General features: G+C 41.9%; 2 protein-coding genes across 6 annotated transcripts in view; one reads left to right on the plus strand and one right to left on the minus strand.

The window, feature by feature from the left end:
• Nucleotides 1-22,147, minus strand: part of LOC143034595 (tyrosine-protein phosphatase non-receptor type 4-like) — a 279,323-nt gene that overhangs the window by 168,823 nt on the left and 88,353 nt on the right. For all 5 annotated transcript variants that reach the window (XM_076200888.1, XM_076200887.1, XM_076200885.1 and 2 more), the window contains 2 exons: nt 21,471-21,593; nt 12,894-12,917 (listed from right to left, as the gene is read on the minus strand). In XM_076200888.1, coding sequence (XP_076057003.1) covers nt 12,894-12,917; nt 21,471-21,593 — 147 coding nt within the window. The remainder of the gene's footprint in view (nt 1-12,893; nt 12,918-21,470; nt 21,594-22,147) is intronic.
• LOC143034176 (uncharacterized) lies at nt 4,721-6,342 on the plus strand. Its single transcript, XM_076200122.1, has 2 exons — nt 4,721-4,755; nt 4,892-6,342. Exons 1-2 carry the CDS (start codon nt 4,750-4,752, stop codon nt 5,912-5,914), a joined length of 1,029 nt encoding a protein of 342 aa, XP_076056237.1. The 5' UTR covers nt 4,721-4,749; the 3' UTR covers nt 5,915-6,342.

Raw genomic sequence — 22,147 nt, forward strand, 5'->3', positions numbered from 1 at the left:
TAACAAAAATGAACGAATCATGGGAAGTTAGGTTTAGCCAACTTGCACTTATTACAAAAAGAGTTGATCAGTTGCAAGAACTAAAGAAGGAGAACCAAAGCTTAAATAAAGAAATAGAAGAATTAAAAAGACAGTTAAAGAAGTAAAGGATGAGAATAAGGAATTATAGAGGAATTAATAAAGAGAATAAAGTGTCCATAGCAAAAGAGGTAAGTGGTTGGAAAAAGGTTCAGAACAGCAAAACTGAATTTAGAGATATAGTTCCAATCTTCGCCGTCAATTCGACGATCGTGTGTGTGTGTGTGTGTGTGTGTCGGGCGACTGTTATATGTGTATTGGAAGGACGAACAGATGCCAATGACTTCCCGTAATCACGCTACCGTTTTTTTTTTTTTTTTTTTTTTTTTTTTTTTTTTTTTTTTTTTTTTTTTTTTTTTTTTTTTTTTTTTACTGCACTTAGTAGTCTGAGCACCCAACAACTCTGCTGAAGGTCATTCCACATTTTAAATTTAAATTGCCCTGTTTGGTAAGCTCATTTATTTATCTATTAATCTTTACTTTTTTAATTATTCTTTATGTAGCCTCGCGTCATCTCGTGGCAGTGGAAGTCTAAATATGTCGCATCTGTTCACTTCTTGGGAAAATGACCGTCCTTGGTGTGATGTATCAGTTTACATTTTTGTGCGACTCCACCCTCCCCAAACGTAGGGTCCGTGGAAATCAGTCTGCCAACCCCAACGCTATACGGGCAATCACGGGAATTTCACGCATCTGTGGAAGAATCAGGGCTGCGTGGGATGTTTCCGGTGATGAAGATGATGATGATGATGATATCATTATCATTATTATTATTACTATTATTACTATTATTATTATTATTATTATCATTATCGTTATTATTATTATTATTATTATTATTATTATTATTATTATTATCATCAATCTACTAATTAAATCGTTTTCTATGTACTTTACTTATTTTTATGAGTCTGAAATAATTTATGGGAAGATATATTTGTCTGTTTTAACACGCACATACGCGTGCACACATACACACACAATGTAAAATGGGAGTTCATTGCTAAAGTATTGAAAATAATGCCATACTATTTTTCCCCAATGAACCCGAAGTAGCTCAGTTAGCCATCGTGGAATGACCTATGGGATTCGATCCCAGTCCTTGAGTACATTTGTTCACAGTTGCACCCTGTAGCAATGCAGGGCCATGAAGTTCAGTGACCTACTTGCACGAACCCAAAGAAATTTTATATGATCATTATGCTAGTCCAAATTATTTTTGAACTTTGACCTCGTATACTGATTGTACTTAATTAACTGGTTTTACATAACGGGTCTCAATGAGAGAGCGTGCTCACAATCTGAGAAAACGAGGTCGTCAGTTTCAGAGAAATTTTGTCAGTTTGCGAAAATGTTGAAGCGAGAATTTCTTAATGAAAGATTATAATCACCCATTTCAAGATATTGCACCTTACGTAATTAAGATATTTCCCATTAGTGTTCTAAACTTTCCCATCCATTTGAAAGCTTCGAAACTGTAAAAAATAACGGGTTAAACGGCATCGGCTTGCCATACTCGTTTCTCGATCTAGAATCTAGATTGTCTGTATCCTTCTTTACTTTATTCTATAAGTAAAAATTGCTTGTGGATTTTTTTCTTCTTCTTCTTATTTTCTGTTGGAAATGGCTTCAATATCGTGAAAACCTGGGTGAGATAAGCCGCATATATATATATATATATATATATATATATATATATATATATATATATATATATATATATATATATATATATATATATATATATATATATATATATATATATATATATATATATATATATATATATATATATAAAGTCGGTAATACAGACAGCAAGCGATCAAGAAAGTCTGAACGAAAGTGTACAAAACACTTTTCTGTCTGTTTGCAAGAATAACTAATATCTGCACTATCAGTCTCCTGTCTTCTGTGAGGTACCCTATCAATCCCTATTTTTTTTTCAAATCTGAGACAAACACAGCCCACTCATGCATTTCTTTCTTTAATAACTTCAATGACAGGAGCTCAAGAAACTTGCCAATATGAACTACAATGGAAAGCTCACATGCTTTTTTGTGTTATCCTCGGCAATTGTAATTGTAATTTCGAACTGTTTTGTCTTTATCTGTATTTGATGTATTTTATTTATTGACAAATAAAATTATTATCATCACACCAATATGTCCATCGAATGTATACTTTGTTTCGAGGTATTACATAACCCATCTTTTCCTGAATATCATGTCTAGTATGCGCATGTGCAGGTGTGGTAGGGTGGTGAGTTAAAACGCCAAGAATCCGTTGAAGTTTTACCTAATCATATCTAAAAGTACTTACCTAATCGTAAATCACAGGGTAAATATGTCCTTCTAAATCCCCATTAACTTATCACTGAATTAATCAACTGTAGCCACCAGATCTATTTATTCTACTAATTTGTTTCCACAAACCAACGAATCATTCAATACCGTACTGCATCCTGTTCCTTCACTTGAACTCGCCTACTTCAGACACACATTTCATCTCTTCACAATTCATTGGTCTCTCACTAGTTTTATTTATTTTTCATTCAATACATTTCTTTAAAATGTTTGGCTTTATCGATTAGTAATCCTTTACATTCTACCCCACTATGTCAAGGATTCATCTACGTTTGCAGTGTTGTAAGGTACCTCGAACACTCCCATACACTGTTTATTTATCTATTTATTTATTCATTGCTTTTGTAAATTATTTTCCGATCGAGTAATTCACTGAAGGTGTTTTATACCTTTAAACAATTTCCAATACTTTGCATCTTTAACATTAACACTTATATTCCATGACTGGTTTCATGCATTGTAGATCTTGTAACATTTTGCAGTCTTGAACGTTTTTATTTTCTTGTTCTTATGATCTTGGCATCATATGAAAATATGTTGGGGTAGGTTGTTACCCTCCGTCATGCCATTTATATATATACATGAATCAAGAACATTACAGGAGCCAGGGCGTGTGTGATTCAACATGGTCTTGGATCACGTGTTGGACTCGTGATCGACAGTTTTTACCCTCCCGGATGAGAGCTCAGAGCTCATATATGGCCCTATCTACGGGTAATGTTGTGACCTTACACGCACACAAACACCCAACTCTCCGCCCACGAAAGTTGGAGTAACGACTCGCACCGCAGCGATACTGACATTATTTTAACCCTGGGCGGGATTCGAACCCGGACCGCTGTAGTGGCGGCCGCGAACTCTACCACCTCGCCACAATGTGTGTGTGTGTGTGTGTGTGTGTGTGTGTGTTTATCACCACTGTCTTGGATTATGTGATGGATACGTGATCGATAGTTATTACCCTCCCGGATGAAAGCTCAGAGCTCATATATGGCCCGATCTATGGGTAATGCTGTGAACTTACACACACACACGCACACACACCACTGTGCTAGTTAAACGACACCGGCTCATAATTAGTGGAGTTTCTTTAGTTCAAAGGTTCACAAACTTTATTGCTTAGTGGAGCAATAATGACTTATCTTGAACTTAGAAGACGCGCACCAACTCTACAGGCAGTGTAGTGTAAGTTTGGTACTTGTTCCACTAACACAGAAGTACACATTTGACATGATATTAGCACGAACATGTGCGTGGATACGCGTGTAGACATAATAATAATAACAATAATAATAATAATAATAATAATAATAATAACGATAATAATAATAACGATAATAATAATAATAATAATAAATAATAATAACGACAATAATAATAAAATTAATAATAAATAATAATAATAATGATACCAACAAGAACAATAATAATAATAATACTATTAATAATAATAATAATAATAATAATAATAACAATAATAATAATGATAATAATGATGATAATGATCATGATGATAATAATAACAACTAGCAAATTTAAGTACACATACCTATTCACAATAATTACGTGACGCAGAGTTTGAGTATCACTGTCTTACTACCTTTGTGAATGGGTTCCATATTAACCATTTTCCAATCATGCAGCACTTTTCATTATTTCAACGAAGATGCAATAAGACTGCGAGCCTTGTCCTGTAGTTGTTCCTTACAATATTCAAGTATTCACTTTGAGGTCCTGAGGTTTTTGCCACTTTTATATCAACATTTTCTAGACCTGAATTCTTGTTAATCTCCATTTCCTCTAAGGAAATGCTCTCCTTTGTGAAGACATATTGGAAACTTTCATTCGTTATTTCTGCCTGAGCTGAGGTCTCCTCAAAGATCTCACCGTCCCCTATTGGTTTGGTATTTCCCCTTGTGTCAATTCGCTATTGATAGGCTTGTGAACATATTCGGTTCATCTCTGCGTATATCTACAACAACCTTTTCAAAATTACTTTCTTCTTCCCTGCGGGTTTTTATAAAGTCATTATCGGCTGAAAGAAACCTGCACAGCGAAGCTATAGCGATAATCCCATACCACACTCCTGGTCATATGGCCATTTCCCGAAGGTTGAGTGTGGTTTGAATTTTCCGCCAAAATCATCGGAAATTTAAAATTCCCGGCTCTGTGCAGGCATGCGCATTGTCGACCCCACCTCCCCCTCCCTATTCCCTCCCTTCTTACCCGGCTAGCTCGAGCCGGACGTCGCGTCACTTAGCATCGCGGAACCAGACGAGTCGGTCACTCCACAACCCACCTTCTTTTCATGCCGGTAAGTCTGGTTCCTGCTCGTGCTCGTGTGTTCTCGTAGGGAGCCCTACCTGTTCTCCTGCAGTTTTTCCCCTTCGGTGTTGTGTCCAGACACCTTTGGGACACCCCTTCTATGATTATCATTATTCTATTTTCAGACCAAACGCTTGTGTGTGGAATCCGGCTGCACAGCCAGGATCTCGTCAGACGGCCACCACGACCTCTGCTCCCGCCATGCCCCTTGTTTCTCACAAGCTGGCTTTAACCCCCTAGCCTGCGTTGTGTGCAAAGCGCGGGTTGAGGAGATTCGTGCTGCTCCTCCCAAAACCCGTTCCAAGCTAGCCGCCCTCGAACTTCTTCGGGAGGCATGGCGCAGAGCTCGGAAATTGAAATCCGCTGACGACCCCCCCCCCCTGGTGTGGGCGGATCCGGCGTTAGGCGTGGAATTGGGCCTCGTTCGCCCTCGCCATCCGTCTCCCTATGTCTCCGAGACTTCCGTTGGTGGACAACCTGGGCCTCTCGGAGTACAAGGGGACGAGTCTGATGTTACGGAGTATGGTGTCCCCGAGCGTCCTCAGGCCTCTCGGCAGCCCCATACATCCGACCATCAAGGGTCCTTAAAACCCTTACGGCTTGCTTTGTCAAGCACCCCCACGAACTCGTCTTCCTCCCTAGTTCACTCACGTGAACCCGGCAGGAAATCTCGCTCGAAAAAGAGGTCTGCCTCACCGAGGTCCAGGACGCTCAGCTTGTCCCCACCCTCCACAGCCTCTCCCCCCAACTCACCCTCCCTTCCTCGCTCTCCTTTTCCTCGCCGTAAATCCCACAAGGGCAGGGAGCCGGGGGACGAAACGAGGGGAGAGGGAACTCTGGCTGCCCAAGTGGCTGCCCTCCTTCCGTCCCTGATAGTCCCCGTCCTTGAATCGGCCCTATCACATTATCCGGCCTTTCAGACCGCGCAAATCATAACGCACCCCTCTCCAGAGCAACCTCCTATTGAACCTACGGCTCTAGCCCCCCCTCCCACTCTCCCTCCTGGTCCTTCCCTCCGCCCCTCCGTGCCGGCGACAGGTATAGGACTAGAAGGCCCCTCTCAGGAGGAACCCCCAATCAGACGTCCGTCGGGTTGGACGGGGTGGAGGACCACTACAGTTCTTCTTTACCTTATCCTCCTACCATGACGGACTCTTGAGTTCACCCCTTCTCATGGTGTGACCTTCCCCGGTCCTGGGAGTACTCGTTTGGAGAAGATCACAAGCTAGTGGCCTGGTCTCCCGACTACTCGCTACTGGAGGGCTGGAGGAGGAGAGATGACGTTATCCTAAAGTGGGCCAACGACGCGGAGGGGGCTAAGGTTCTATATAAGATTCGACCCCTCTCCGCCCCGGCCTCCACGCCCTCCAGGATTTCCACCTCTAACACTCTGGACGCATTAGGTGCTCTCCTGGAGAACCCTCGTTTAAACCCTGATGGGCATATGTTTGTCGACAGGTCGGGGGACTCACCGGCGGTAGCACTCTCCCCAAACGCCTGGTTCCCGCAGGAGAAAGGGGAGAAAGCCTTAGACATCCCTGCTCTCGAGCGGGCCCAAGACCAACCCAAGACGGTTCCTCCTCGACGGCATATCCCTTCATCATTCCCCGTCGTCCTGCCACCACCCTTCGCGCCGGAGGGCCTGCGCGATTGCTTGTGGCACTCGGGCAGGGACCCCGCCCTCCCCCAGCAACTTAGTGAACCGGAGGCTAAGTTGCTGACGACGGAGGCCTCGACCAGACAAGACCTTGCCTCTACCATCTCGACCGTCACGGCAATGGCGATGATGAGGAACTGGCTGACGACGCTCGCCACGAGCTTTGAGGACTTCCCGCGGGAAGAATTGAGGTGAGTGGGATATTTCAATCTATAGAGGGTCCAGACCTGTCCTGGCGAGAGACGCTCGGGTAGCGTCTTCACCCAGGACGGAGCCTCTTGACTAACGCCCGAGGACGAGGTCGTTCGGAAACGACCTCGGCTTCGCATATGTTATACGTTCTACAATTGAGCGATGTGACTTTATTACACCCTCCGGGGATCGGGATCCTTCTCGCCCTACTAATTTGATTCGCGTGTTTTCTGTATGCAGAGACACCCTGGCGGCACTCTCTACCGTGGCAGAGGGTACAGCCAACATGGCGTCATCAGCCCTACCCCCAGCAGCGAGGGCCTTCACCGCGGCTCGTCTGGCAGCTCGTCAGTCTGCAGCGCGGTCGGCCCCGGAGATAGCTCGCCGGGGCGTGGTGAGAGCAGCTCCCCTTTCCCGTGGTCTGTTCGACCAGGAAGCGACAGACCGCGTCTTCGCTACGGTCCCGACCGACCGTCATCCAGATCCAACAACCCTCCCAACCGGAGATTCCAGGACTTCCTTCGGAGACACGCGATAGTGACCATCTCCGCTAGCACAGTTCTGGACTTCCTGTCTTGGCTAGCTGACACCACCAACAGGGCACCGGAAGGCCGACCCGGGCCATGCCCCCCACGCCCACAACATCAGAGGCCTCGCGGCATCGCTGGCGTTTCTCCGCACCCACTCTGTGGAACGGGTGCAGGACCTCGGGGGCTGGGCATCAGCAACTTCTTTCATGTCACGGTATCTCTACCACTCGATCACCCCTGTCCCATGTGTCGCCATGGGAACGGCTCCACCCCTCTTCGCAAAAGAAGGGGGGGCAAAGGGCGACCGAGGGGTAGGGGAAGGCCCAGGAACCGCTGAGCAAGATACAATATTCTACATAGAATTTATGCACTATGTGAATTGTACAATATTATTTTTATAAAAAATAAATAAATAAATGAATATATATATATATTGATATTGATATCGATATAAGTAAAAAAAAAAAAAAAAAACAGGTCGAAATGGACATGACTTCTCCTATTCAACTTAAGCTAATCTATAGTCATGATGGTCAAGAACTTTACCATGTTGAAATTAATTTCAACGCTCACTGTGACTCAGGTCGAAATGACCATGACTTTTCCTATTCAACTTGAGCTAATCTACAGTCATGATGGTCGAGAATTTTACCATGTTAAAATTGATTTCGACGCTCACTGTGACTTAGGTCGAAATGACCATGACTTTTCCTATTCAACTTAAGCTAATCTGTAGTCATGATGGTCAAGAATTTTACCATGTTAAACTAATTCAACGCCCACTGTGACTCAGGTCGACATGAACATGACTTTTCCTATTCAACTTAATTTAATCTACAGTCATGATGGTCGAGAATTTTACCATGTTAAAATTAATTTCGACGCTCACTGTGACTTAGGTCGAAATGACCATGACTTTTCCTATTCAACTTAAGCTAATCTGTAGTCATGATGGTCAAGAATTTTACCATGTTAAACTAATTCAACGCCCACTGTGACTCAGGTCGACATGAACATGACTTTTCCTATTCAACTTAATTTAATCTACAGTCATGATGGTCGAGAATTTTACCATGTTAAAATTAATTTCGACGCTCACTGTGACTTAGGTCGAAATGACCATGACTTTTCCTATTCAACTTAAGCTAATCTGTAGTCATGATGGTCAAGAATTTTACCATGTTAAACTAATTCAACGCCCACTGTGACTCAGGTCGACATGAACATGACTTTTTCTATTCAACTTAATTTAATCTACAGTCATGATGGTCGAGAATTTTACCATGTTAAAATTAATTTCGACGCTCACTGTGACTTAGGTCGAAATGACCATGACTTTTCCTATTCAACTTAAGCTAATCTGTAGTCATGATGGTCAAGAATTTTACCATGTTAAACTAATTCAACGCCCACTGTGACTCAGGTCAACATGAACATGACTTTTCCTATTCAACTTAATTTAATCTACAGTCATGATGGTCGAGAATTTTACCATGTTAAAATTAATTTCGACGCTCACTGTGACTTAGGTCGAAATGACCATGACTTTTCCTATTCAACTTAAGCTAATCTGTAGTCATGATGGTAAAGAATTTTACCATGTTAAATTATTTCGACGCTCACTGTGACTTAGGTCGAAATGAACATGACTTTTCCTATTCAACTTAATTTAATCTACAGTCATGATGGTCCAGAATTTTACCATGTCAAAATTTATTTCAACGCTCACTGTGACTCAGTGATGTCACGGTATGATGACGTCATTGTGATAAATTGACGTCACCATGTAGTCCTATGACGTCAATTTGTGTCCCTGTGACGTCACGAGACGATCCTATGGCGCCATGATCAATCCGGTGACGTCACAGTACAATCACATGATGTCACTAGGTATTAAACATATAGAAGTCCGCTTGTGGGTGACGAGACGTCACAAATTGCCATAGCACACTATTGGATGAAGACGCTCGCCACGGGCTTCGAGAACTTCCCGCGGGAAGACTTGGGGTGAGTTGGATACATACCGAGGGTCCAGGCCCGTCTTCGTGGGAGACGCTCAGGGAACGTCTTCACCCAGGACGAAGCCTCTTGACTAACGCCCACGGACGAGGTCGCTCGGAAACGAACTTGGCCTCGCATACTCCCTTTCGGTTTCTCGCTTACCCCGAGGATCTTCACGAAACTAGTGAGAGTGGTAGGCGTACGTTGGACGGAAGCAAGCGTCTCCACACTCATGTTCCTAGACGGCTAGTGGATGCATTTGCCCACCGGGGAGGGTGCATCGGCCGACATCTCAATGGCTCTGAGTGTGTTGGCGGACGTGGAGTTCGGGGTGGACTGGGACGGGTCTGCCCTTGCTCCCACACAGACTTTATTGGCTCGGGATTGAGTGGGACACAGTCAGCGTCCTTCGGGTGCTCCCCTGCGCCAAAAGAGCGTGCTTCTCTCACACGTCCTCCCTCCTTCGGTGGCGGGGGGGGGGGGGGGCCTCAACTTCGCGACCCCGGCCCTTCCACTGAGCCGCTTGGGGCGCCGACGGCTGGTACGGGAGGTCGACAGGAGCAAACTGCTTCTCCCGCGTGACCTGCCCGGGCCGGGGCGGGGGGGGCTCCACAGGTTGTTGCGTCCCTGGCTTCGGTCGGGGGCCCTACGCCGGTCGCTGGAGTTTCTCCGCACCCACTCTGTGGAGCGGGTGCGGGACCTAGGGACTGGACATCGACGACTCCCTTGGGGACACGGTGTCTCTACCACTCAGTCGCCCCTGTCCCATGTGTCGCCATGGAAACGGCTCCACCCCTCTCATCTCAAAAAAGTGGAGGGGGCAAAGGGCGACCGAGGAGTGGGGAGGGGCCAGGAACCGTTGAACAGGATACAAATTTCGTATAATTTACGCATTGTGTGAACAGTGCAATGTTGTGCATGTCACATTCTTCGGCGTGGGTACTTGACGTTTCTGTCTCCCCTCTACTGAGTGATAAAATGAATAAGTCTCCCATAGGAAAGACACACGTAATAACGGTTTGATTCAGGCTTCACCTCTCCTCCCACCTGTCCTCGTCTCATGCATAGCTTCGCTGTGCAGGTTTCTTTCAGCCGATAATATTTCTTTGTCGCGGCTCGTGCCGCTTAAATTCTTCTTATCGGCTTAAGAAACCTGCACAGATTTAGGGTCCCTCCCTCCTCCCACAGGCGAAGCCTTCATTTCTCATTGAAGTGACGCGACGTCCGGCTCGAGCTAGCCGGGTAAGAAGGGAGGGAATAGGGAGGGGGAGGTGGGGTCGACAATGCGCATGCCTGCACAGAGCCGGGAATTTTAAATTTCCGATGATTTTGGCGGAAAATTCAAACCACACTCAACCTTCGGGAAATGGCCATATGACCAGGAGTGTGGTATGGGATTATCGCTATAGCTTCGCTGTGCAGGTTTCTTAAGCCGATAAGAAGAATTTAAGCGGCACGAGCCGCGACAAAGAAATATTTATGCGCATGTGCACGCGCGTGTGTGTGAATATGTGTGTGCGTGCACAAGTGTAACTGTATATATATATATATATATATATATATATATATATATATATATATATATATACAAACACGCGCGCGCACACACACACACAACCTTGTGTACGCACATTTTTCTTTGTGTGCGCTTGTAAAACATACGTGCACGCGCACATGCGCACAGTTCAGAGGGAACGTTGGTTGGAAGTACATACATACATATACCAAAGGCTTTTTCCCCCTTACATGGGGGGTAGCCAAAAAGAAAAAAGGCATAGAAACCACTCCCACCCATTCCATTTCCTATATATTCCACGCCCCTCCACCCTCCCCCTTATCTTGGCACCTCCTGGATGACGGGTCATCCCTGCATCCTGTCCACTGCCCTGGGTCAGAAGCAATGTCGCAGAGTCAACAACCACCAGACTTTAGGTGTGACCTGTTTCCCTGGTGGGTTGGAAGAAACGACTTAAGTTTTATGCAGACCGTGTAATAGGGAGTTTAGTGACATCCCTACGGCCCAGAGTCACGAGCATTCTTTTATGAGTGATCAATCCCCAACTAAAAAGAAGGGATGTTTGTCGCTCACTTTTAACTTCTACTGCCCTTCCCTTATGCTGCTCTCTTTAACCACTTCCGTACGATGACACATACTTTGGCGTCATGAGGCGCGATTGGGTACACGAGGATGCCAATGTCGGTGTCTTATATATATATATATATATATATATATATATATATATATATATATATATATATATACACAATTTTTTTTTTTTTTTTAATAACAATAATAATAATTCCGACACTTGTCTCCGGACTCGAACCCCAGACTTGCGCGGAGATTAGGACGGTAGTTAGCAGTCGACTCAAATCCTGCGGGAGTTAGATTAACCCCGAGGTTGTACAATCTTATTGTCTCAGTACCATAGTCGGAAGAGCGACGACCTGCAACCGCGCAAGTCTCGGATTCGAGTCCGGGGACAGCAGTCGGAATTATTCGATTGACATCGTCGCCATTGGCGATTCTATATATATATATATATATATATATATATATATATATATATATATATATATATATATACATATATATATTGCAGTTGTACATGAGTTACCCCCGGATTTTGTGAACTGGTTTGATCCCGTTTTCTGTGTTTATTATCACTCAGAGTAAAAGAGGAGTAATACAGTAGTGACTTTATAATAATGTGAGTAGTGTGATGCATCGTTCATATGGCAGCCGATGCTGCGCGCGACAATTTGAGTCGTACTAAAGTGGTACACTGTGGCAGAGAACATAAAGGTACCACCACCTTATTCCCCTGCATGTCCTACCCTATACACACTAGTGGTTTCAACCGCCGCGGTTCGATTACAATGTAAGTCAATGAAGGCGTTCACACACAACCGTCAATTCTTCACTATGCGGTACCGCCGCGGATTCCGAACGGTTGAGACAGCTAGTGTGAACAGGGCAGGTGACCAAATGGGAACTTGGCCGCCCACCCCTCCCCCCGGCACCTTAACCAGGGAGATTAAGTGCATTTGTATATGCTGCAGCTCGCTTGGAGCCTTGGTAATGTGTCTTCCATTTTTTTTTAACCTACAGAAGTATCTGTGGTCCAATCATTATTCATATTTCTGGCCAAAGGCATGGCCCATCGTAGTGCAGCATATCCAGGACTTTCCCATGACAAATGTTTTACAAACATAATTTAGTCCATTTCTCTCCAAATTCCTTGCTGTGATGAAATAAAAAAATAGAATAAAAAACGAATTCTCTGCCCTTTCCCCCATATCTTATTTTGAATTAACAAGTATCAATTGTTTATGAACAATGTCTAGCGTGGGGGAAATGGTTACGTTGGTACTTCTGTGTTTGGTACTGGGTGCTGGCCCACCGACTTGTGAAGCCTTTTGCCTTGCTTTGTAACGTTTTTCTTCCCTCAATACACTGTCAGGTGATTTCCGATGCAAAGTATTTCTATATACACATGAAAATCGAGCATAGAGGAAAAAATATCCCTGGTAAAGCAAAAATGTTACATATGGAATTGATGGACAAATAGTGGGATCACTTGAATTTCAGAAAACAAAATAAAATAAAAAAGCATATTCATTGGGGGTGTAGGAGACGCCATTTGCAGCTGGGTGTGACAAGGGCAATTTGGAGGCACGGAGAAGAATAAATTTATCAACAGAAAATAATTCCACTGAGATAATATGAATTGGACAACAACTGACCTTCCTAAACTCCCGGCAGCTGGTCTGTAACGTGAGGAAGACTAAGTATAAGTACACAAATTGTATAGGTATGTTTATGACGGCGTATGTGTATAATTGCATGAGTGTTAGTGTGTATGTGGTGTAATTATGAGCCGTTTTAGGCACATGAGCGTACGCTCTGACATACATAACAGACAATAATTGCTACAAAACACAATTTATAAATAGAAAACATCATATATTTAGTGAAACTACCCAATATGTTCCTGGCGCGATTGGCCATCCTATGCAGTATTTCCCTGCGTAAGAACGCGGGAAACACAAGACAAACATGAATACACACGGCGGCAATAATGCCAAGACAAATGCTTAGAGAATGTACATACGGGTAGAATAATATTGATAAATTCAAATGATGGAGAAATATACGAAAATGACTTTAAGACTGAATTTTTTTTACCAGATTTGTGAAAGATTTTAAAGTAGACTCGCCATGGCTTCTCCGTGATACAGATGCAATAAGACTTTGCCCCCAAATAGCCATACTTTCAACTAGATCTATTCTAGAACTTCATATAAATAGAAATGTTAATTTTTAACCATCCTTCCTATCAGACACCAGCGGCCATAAACCAAAGACTGAGAGGATTTTCATAAAATTCAAAGTCACTCTATACATCTCGCCTGATCTACTTCATCAATCGACCCGGATGTCCACTTGGCTCCAAAATTACACACCCCTATGGACCAGAGTTACATAGCATTCTTGACTGGAGACTCGTCACCACTCAAAGGAAAAGAAGAGAAAAATTATATATATATATATATATATATATATATATATATATATATATATATATATATATATATATATATATATATATATATATATATGTATGTATGTATAACACTAAATGGGTCCCAATGAACACATTTACATTTATCAACCACCATTCACTTTAATTCTAAGCCATCAACATAGAGAAACTCGATGAGGCATACACGCAGAAATTAATAGGTTAAGTCACTGTCACTTGTTACATGCTAGCGGAGGTTCAAGTCCTTAACTGAACCACGTATCAATTTCTGCATGTATGCCTCCTCGAGTTTCTCGATGATGATGGCTTAGAATTAAAATTAATTGTGGTTAATAGATGTGTGTGTGTGTGTATATATATATATGTATGAGTGTACGGGTGGTGAGGTAAACACCTGGAACCGTTGGAGATTTATTGCTAACGTTTCGTCCTGAAAGGACTTCCTCAGAGTGTACACAAACAGATCATTGACAGCTCATATACTTCCAGATTACCCCGTTCCTCCCCGTTCGTCTTCCCTCCCCCTTGCACCACCATTCGGCATCACGAAGAACGACATAATAAAAATAGAAAAATGCTGATTTTTTTCTTTTTTCTTTTTTTTTAATTCTACTGTCCCTCTTTACGTACTACAACCCTTCACAAATCTCCTTTACCCCCTCTACGACTCGCACATCTTCGGCGAGATAGTGTCTCCCCCCAAGGATAGAGGCGCTATTGTCGCTACCAAGAATGGACATGGAACTACCTAGTGTAGGCCTCATGGTCTCTTGCAGTCTCCTTCATTCTTATAAACATGAATCCCTCAAGCCAAATTATTTGTCCGACACAAACATTAACTGTTGCGCTCAATTTCATTAACCAGAAACCCGTACTCTCATAGCGCCTGACAAGTCTTCGGATACTCCCATAGATCTCTCTGGGGAGAAATGTTGGACTAGTGTTTGTGTTGTACTTGTGCAGGATTTTTTTTTTTTTTTTTTTTTTTTTTTTTTTTTAATGACTTATAGCTGTGGGGAGAGGGACAACCGAAGGAAAAACAAAAACAAAAAAACACGGAAGCGTTTTTACTGCAGATTAGAAAGGAAAAGACATGGGTGTGTTTTTACTTATTAACATGCTGGAGACGAGGACAGTAAGATACTTTTATTTCCGAAAAGAAAGGACCTTGCTGGGGAAATAATTCACTCCGAAAAAGGATTGTCCAGTTTAATCCTCGACTGTGGTCTGCGATAGAGGGGCTAGTTCCTACTCACGGCAGGAGAAGGGAGTATCGTGCACTCCCTTCCCAATCAACCCTGTGCACTCCTACTCCCCACAACTCGTTTCATGTGTGAACTGTTGCGGACCACTGCAAGGCTGAGGTCCGGACGGATGACAGCACTGGAGAGGAAGAAAAAACGAAAAAAAAAAAAAAGGGAGCTATGATGCTCCCACGGACAAAGTCCCCTGCCACACACACGACGCCACTCAAGACAAATGGGACAACCGGGAGGAATGGGGCGATTTTGTTTTAGCGCCCTAGGTGCAACTACGTTAGCTCTTTCGTTCCCCTGGATGCCGATGTGCCTCGGCACCCGCCTGATGGCTACAGTCCTTCCTTGCGACCGAGGCTTCGGCTGCAGCTTTGGGTCTGGAGCCGAATGCTGTCGCCGGGGTGGGGATACTTCACCTCGAGTCCGCTTGGACCAACACAGGACCAGATCGCAGGATAACAGCACGCCTCAAAGCTCCTGGACCGCAGTGGCTCCCGTCTGAAGCGTGAAGGATTCATTGACTCTCCGACCGAAGGCCAGAGCATCTGCCATGAAGACTGGTCCCCCCTGGACGCGGTCTGGTGGAGTCTACCGAGCCATGTGTGTAGTAGAGGGCACTTTCACGCTGGGCTGTGTCCCCATGCGGACCCTTTCCTTGACCTGAGCGCTCATGCTCGCTCAGGTTCACAGGAATTCTTCTTCCTGTCCAGAAGGGCCACGACGAAGAATGTTGTGCCAGGACCTGCTGCCAAGTATCCTCCCTTCACAGTGTGATCGGGTTTTCTGATTTCAACAAATCGAGCGATCATAAGACAGCTACAAGTTGTTTCTATTATCATTGTTCTATTATCATCATCATCATTAGTAGTAGCAGCACCAGCAGTAATAGTAGTAGTTGTAGTATAATTGTTATTATCAGTATATGGTCGCCAATAACCAGTTTCTATTACTGGAGACAATATCACGCCATAGTGATGAAGGCGCTCATCAAAACAGAGATGACAGAAGTTGAATACGATCTCCATTCTCTTGTGAGTGGCAGTTAGCCTTCTATTATTAAAAAAGGGTGTGTCTCTGATCTACAGAGGTATCACCCTAAGTACATATTTTTGCGTTTTATCATTTTTACCCAATTATGTGAGAGGTACCATACGTTGCATGTTGTCTTATAGGTCCAGTCTCCGCTCAGAGATGATGGCTAATCATTTTAATTTGTGTTATCACTCCATTCAGCCATTAATCCCCCTTGACCAACTCTATGAATCAACTTCTTTGGTGCTGTATTGTCTCCAAGGATAGAAACGTTAGTTAACCATTCTATTGGTAAACCAGTACTTGTCTATTTTCTTCTGAAACCTAAATTTTCTCAATTCAAATCCATTACTACGAGTCATACCCTGCTGTCTTAGTATGGTGACCTTGCCTGCATCAACCTTGTTAAAGCCTTTCATCCATTTGAATACCTCCTCTATTAGATCACCCCCACTATCTTCGTCTTTCCAGAGTGTAAGTTAAGGTACCTTAGGCTGTCTTCGTAAGGTAGATTTCTAAGCCCTTGTACAATTCTAATCATTATCTTCTGTGCTGATTTTAGTGAATGTCACGACCCCCCCCCCCACAAAAAAATAAAAATAAATAAAAAATAAAAATAAAAAAAATGCCGTGAGCAGCTCGGACGAATGACAGAGTTCGGGTAGGATAATTAACTCTTCGTTAGAAATAATCATAATTTAAAACAATGAAATAAACATGACATAAATGGACACAGAATAAGAAAGAATAGCAATATATGTTGCATAATTTATAAAGGGATATATAAACAATTACCAGGTAGAGTAGCTAGGTGTGCACTTGTATGCAGCACGTAAGAACAGGTGGGCGAAATGAAGTCTTGATTATGGTGTAGACGAGTCTTGATTCTGGTTGCTAGAAGTCGCACCAACAGAAAGTCGTCTGGTCCGATCTTCAAGTCTCGGGAACAAATTAATTATTTGGGGAGAGGCTGATGCAGATTACCTCTGGTAGGGGAATCTTATGGTAGTCGGGAATACGCAGATTTGTTAAAGTTTCGAAGTCGAGAAATAACAGAGATTGTAGAGTCACAGTTAGTTCAGTAGCAGTCAGGAGATGTCCGAAACAATTCGGAATACGAAGGCTTTGCACTTCGCGTGGAGATTGCCAATTTACGGGTTCGGTACTTGAGGTCCAAAGGACTTGTTTAGTTGAGTTGTCGTAATCGACGAATGTAGAAAAATTTCTACGTAGATTCAGATGACCCGTGGGCGTCTGCTTCTTTTCTTGTCTTCTCTCTTCTCTTGGTTCTCTGGTTCTCCTTCGGTAGTCCCTCTCGGTAGTCTCTTGCGTCTATCCCGAGTCGCTCTCTGCTTCGCCTTTTATAGCCCGGGAATGGATGCTTACGTTTCCGGGATGCAGAAAAGTACCCAAAACAGGTAGTTAAGACACCTCCAGCCAATGGGAACGAAGAACATATTTTCGCGCCAAATTATGCAACGTTTCTGAGCTTAGCGTCATCCGACAGAACGTATTTTGAAGCGCACCCCAAAAGACTGGTATTGCGCAATGGTTTACATATCATAAAATACAATTTATGGAATACAAATAATAACATACATTAATGATAATACACATCATATTCACGCAAGGCTTGCCTTAAAAATCCAAACAGGAGACTTTATTCATACAAGGGCGTAACACAGCACAACCACAGGATTCTATTCACGCTGAGGGTGTGACAGTGAACGAACATCCATTCTAAAGGACGGGAACCAAAACTGTACCGCATAGTCATGGATGGGTCTAACTTTCGCAAGAGTTTAATAAATACATTGGTACTTTTGTTTGTAACCGTCTTATAGTCTGTGCACTCCATGTACTCTGATCAGGGTATTATATACTGCTACCCATTCTGCCAAATCAACCTTAGCGCACGCCTCCTTTTCTTATTTTCCATCTATGTGCTACTTGATTTTTATATTCTGTATAAAGAAAACTGTACAGCACAATGAATATAACTTTTTGGGGTTATAAAAACGATCTGAATAAAATCTATAACGTATGGCAGCGCTTTTTTCCCATGTTGTCACGTCCAGGTGTCACAGGTGGGATGGGGTATAGCTAATCGTTGTTATGATCCTAAAAACTGATACTCATTGTACATTACAGTTTCATTTACTAAATGCAGAATTATATATATATATATATATATATATATATACATATATATATATATGCAATAAAAACACTGGGAACGTGTGTTTTATAAATGCAAAGTAACCACTTTAGAAAATAAACAAACGGAGCAGAGCGCTTTCGGATATTGCATCTTCAGTGTAAATTACCTGAAGATGTAATATACGAAAGCGCTCTGCTTCGTTTGCTTATTTTATAAAGTGGTTACCTTGCGCACACACACACACACACACACACACACACACACACACACATATATATATATATATATATATATATATATATATATATATATATATATATAAACTTTTTATCCCACAGTCGGAGAAAAGAAGACACTAATGTCGAACGTTCTATATATTTCGATCACTAACTGTGACCCTCTTCAGCAGAATGAATACATAGTGGAAGGCATATGCTTATATACAAAAATGTGAGGTGAGAAAAGGAACAAGCTCAGGTTACGTGACCGATGCTCCGCAGGTCGCGTGGGGTTTTGTGACCTTGGAGTACATGAGGTAGCACATGGCTGACTGCTGAGGTAGTGATGCAGTCAGGTGACCACTGGCCATTTGATATATTTGATATATTAATAAAAAATTTACCTAATTTTAATATATCAAATGGCCAGTGGTCACCTGACTGCATCACTACCTCAGCAGTCAGCCATGTGCTACCTCATGTACTCCAAGGTCACAAAACCCCACGCGACCTGCGGAGCATCGGTCACGTAACCTGAGCTTGTTCCTTTTCTCACCTCACATTTTTGTATATACGCATATGCCTTCCACTATGTATTCATTCTGCTGAAGAGGGTCACAGTGATCGAAATATACAGAACGTTCGACATTAGTGTCTTCTTTTCTCCGACTGTGGGATAAAAAGTTTATTTCATCAATGTGCTACGACATTACTTTATAGTGATATATATATATATATATATATATATATATAAATATATATATAAATATATATTGATGAAGGTGGAAAAAGAAGTCACGGGTCTAGTTCCGAGTTCCTGAGTTTATTCCTGACCGGTTTCGCTCTATGCTTCTTCCGGTGAAAAAGCATAGAGCGAAACCGGTCAGGAATAAACTCAGGAACTCGGAACTAGACCCGTGACTTCTTTTTCCACCTTCATCAACTTGTCACAATGTACAAGCATATATATATATATATATATATATATATATATATATATATATATATATATATATATATATATATATATATATATATATATATAATCAAACAGCACATAGATAGGAAATAAGAGAGGCATGTCCTAAGGTTGATTTACCACAGGCTCTTTGGAACGTACATACTATAGTAATAAATCCTAATGCCCTGTTAGCCCTATCCTGTTTTCTCTAGTATGGCGATATATAAGCTCTATTTCTCTTCTGACTTGTGTAATCCTACGTTTAACAGACTGCCCTTTGAGATATTGAAGTCCATTTACCATTTGATCGACCATGCAAACAATTAATTAAGATCATCCTGCAGTATCTCAGCGTATTCCTCCGACCTAATATGCGTCCTATTTTGGCAACCTAACATCACTATTAATTCTTCTATATATTCTTTTATAATTCGTTTATATACATAATGAACAATACGGGACTCAAAACCGAACCCTGGGGAACTCCACTTGTAATATTAATTCACTTGGAATTTACACCGTCAATGATGACCCGCCGTTTTCTGTCATTAATACATCCTCTAATTTCTTCAAACACTTTTCCTCCAATGCCATGGGCTTTCGTTTTATTTAGTAGTCTCTGGTGTGGGACCTTGTCGAAAACTTTGCTAAATACCATCGTAACTCTTACTGTAATCGCAATGTGTATATATATATATATATATATATATATATATATATATATATATATATATATATATATATATATATATATATATATATATATATATATATAAGTGTATAAGGATAAAATATTACTTTTACACGACCTACCTTCGATGAACCCATGCTATGTAAAATACAAGTCCATAAAATTTCTAAATTTGTCAACTTTTGAGTTTTTTTCACGACAAAACGAGACATTCAAACCAGAGGCATGTTCTAAAGTTAGGGGGAGCACGCACATGTGACTAGGCGCTGTGACGCATACCAAAAAAAATTCAACTTGTTTATTATACATTTCAATTTTGTATTCGGAATCAAAATATAAGGAATATACAAATTTAAAGTATATAAATCTTATTTTGTATCTAAAATTGAAACACAAAAGTTTTACAATAAGCTCATAAACCTCAAAACAATAAAAATGTGTTATTTAATCATTCCAATTTTAAACGTAAAATGAAAACAAAACGAAGCACTATGAAAATACATAATGAAGGAACTAGTCTCTTTCGTCTAGGCTTCATTCTAGCAAAATATATGTTCCTCCAAAGCCAGGCGAAATAAATATATATAATCGACTTTTGTAAGCACAAGTGAACTAGAGTTAAAACAATTGTTGAAAAGCGCCAATTTTGAAAAATGTTCTCGGGAGGGTCGGTTGCTCCCCCCCCCCCCCCCATTAGCTACGCCACTGATTTGAACAAACTCTTTCGGATCGATTCGATCGCGGCTAAAAGGACGAACGCAATTCGACAATGAGCGAAATCTGGAGGAATAATAGCTTGACTATTGTGACAGGTACAAGCCAGTCTGGTCCTTCCACTGCTGTGTTACTAAACATAGTCTAACGCGTAGTAAAATGGATTTGTGTGCTAGGCTAACAAATTAAATGGGGCTTGTTAGCTAGATATATTTACATTTTTTATCTAATTTTGTGTGGGATTTTTTTTTTTTTTTTTTTTTGGTTAGCTACACCCATTTATGAAAATATGACCTACATATAACTCGGTCTCCTAAACATTATTGGAACATTTCATCTCCCCTTGGAGCCAACGGCTCCAAATGAAGACCAGAGTAACCTGATGAGGTTCACATGCTCTTTAGACTTCCGCTGCGAGTTGTATGTGACTAAAAGATAAATGGAGACATAATTTTTCTTCAAGTTCAATCACCCGAGAAGACTCAGTCCCGCCAGAAAATAATAATCATGATCATTTTGATCATACCATCGACACCCTAGAAATCAAGACATTTCTTGTTTACCTTCCCTATCAACATTGAACACTGTATTTACGACAACCTTCCGAAGAGTTCCTACTCTTGACACTCAAAAAATGACAAATAAAGCGCTGTAAAATAAATAAACAAACAAGCAAATAAACAAATATATAAATGAGACGACGGTTGAGACAACCATTTTCAGCGGTGCTCGTTTTCTACTCACCAAAGAGCTTTCGAGTGATGCGTTCACAGTCGAGTCGTTGTACTGAAGCCCGAAAAAATCCTTTTCGATCAACTCGAGATGGCTGAACACAAGGTCCATCAGCGCCTGACCCTTGGCGCGTTTCTGAAAGGAAAATGTTATCAGGGATCAGTATTTATATATATGGCCATTAAACACACACAAGGGATTCGAACTCCCTGTGCGTATAATCACGAAGCCAAGTTGCCGAAAACAGCCGTGTTGTCCGGTTGCTAGCGTCTTGACTTAGTGATTATGCACGCACAGGTCAGGGTTCGAATCCCTTGGCAGAGCTTCTAAATATTCAATCTGTCTTAAACACATAAATACAAGTGCGCACGAAAGACCTTTTCAGTCATTTAAGGGGGGGGGGTGGAATCAAAGCATACATCCATTTCATACACAAGTGAAACCCATTTAAACGTCCTTCGTTGAATGTAGCCAGTGACACCGTTGTGCTGGCCCGCTACACAACTCGTGTAGTGAGCAATGCAACGAGGCGACGCAAAAAAAAAAAAAAAAAAGTATTCTTAAAAAAATATATTTCCTTATATAAATCTTATATAAATCATTGGAAGGGGAATACTTATATATGAAAAAAATAAGAATACCACCGTAAGAATCTTACGGTGGTATTCTTAGAAAAACCCAATAAATAT

Source organism: Oratosquilla oratoria, chromosome 17 (genome assembly GCF_046742065.1).
Source record: "Oratosquilla oratoria isolate Oo_2021 chromosome 17, ASM4674206v1, whole genome shotgun sequence".
NCBI classification, from domain to species: domain Eukaryota; kingdom Metazoa; phylum Arthropoda; class Malacostraca; order Stomatopoda; family Squillidae; genus Oratosquilla; species Oratosquilla oratoria.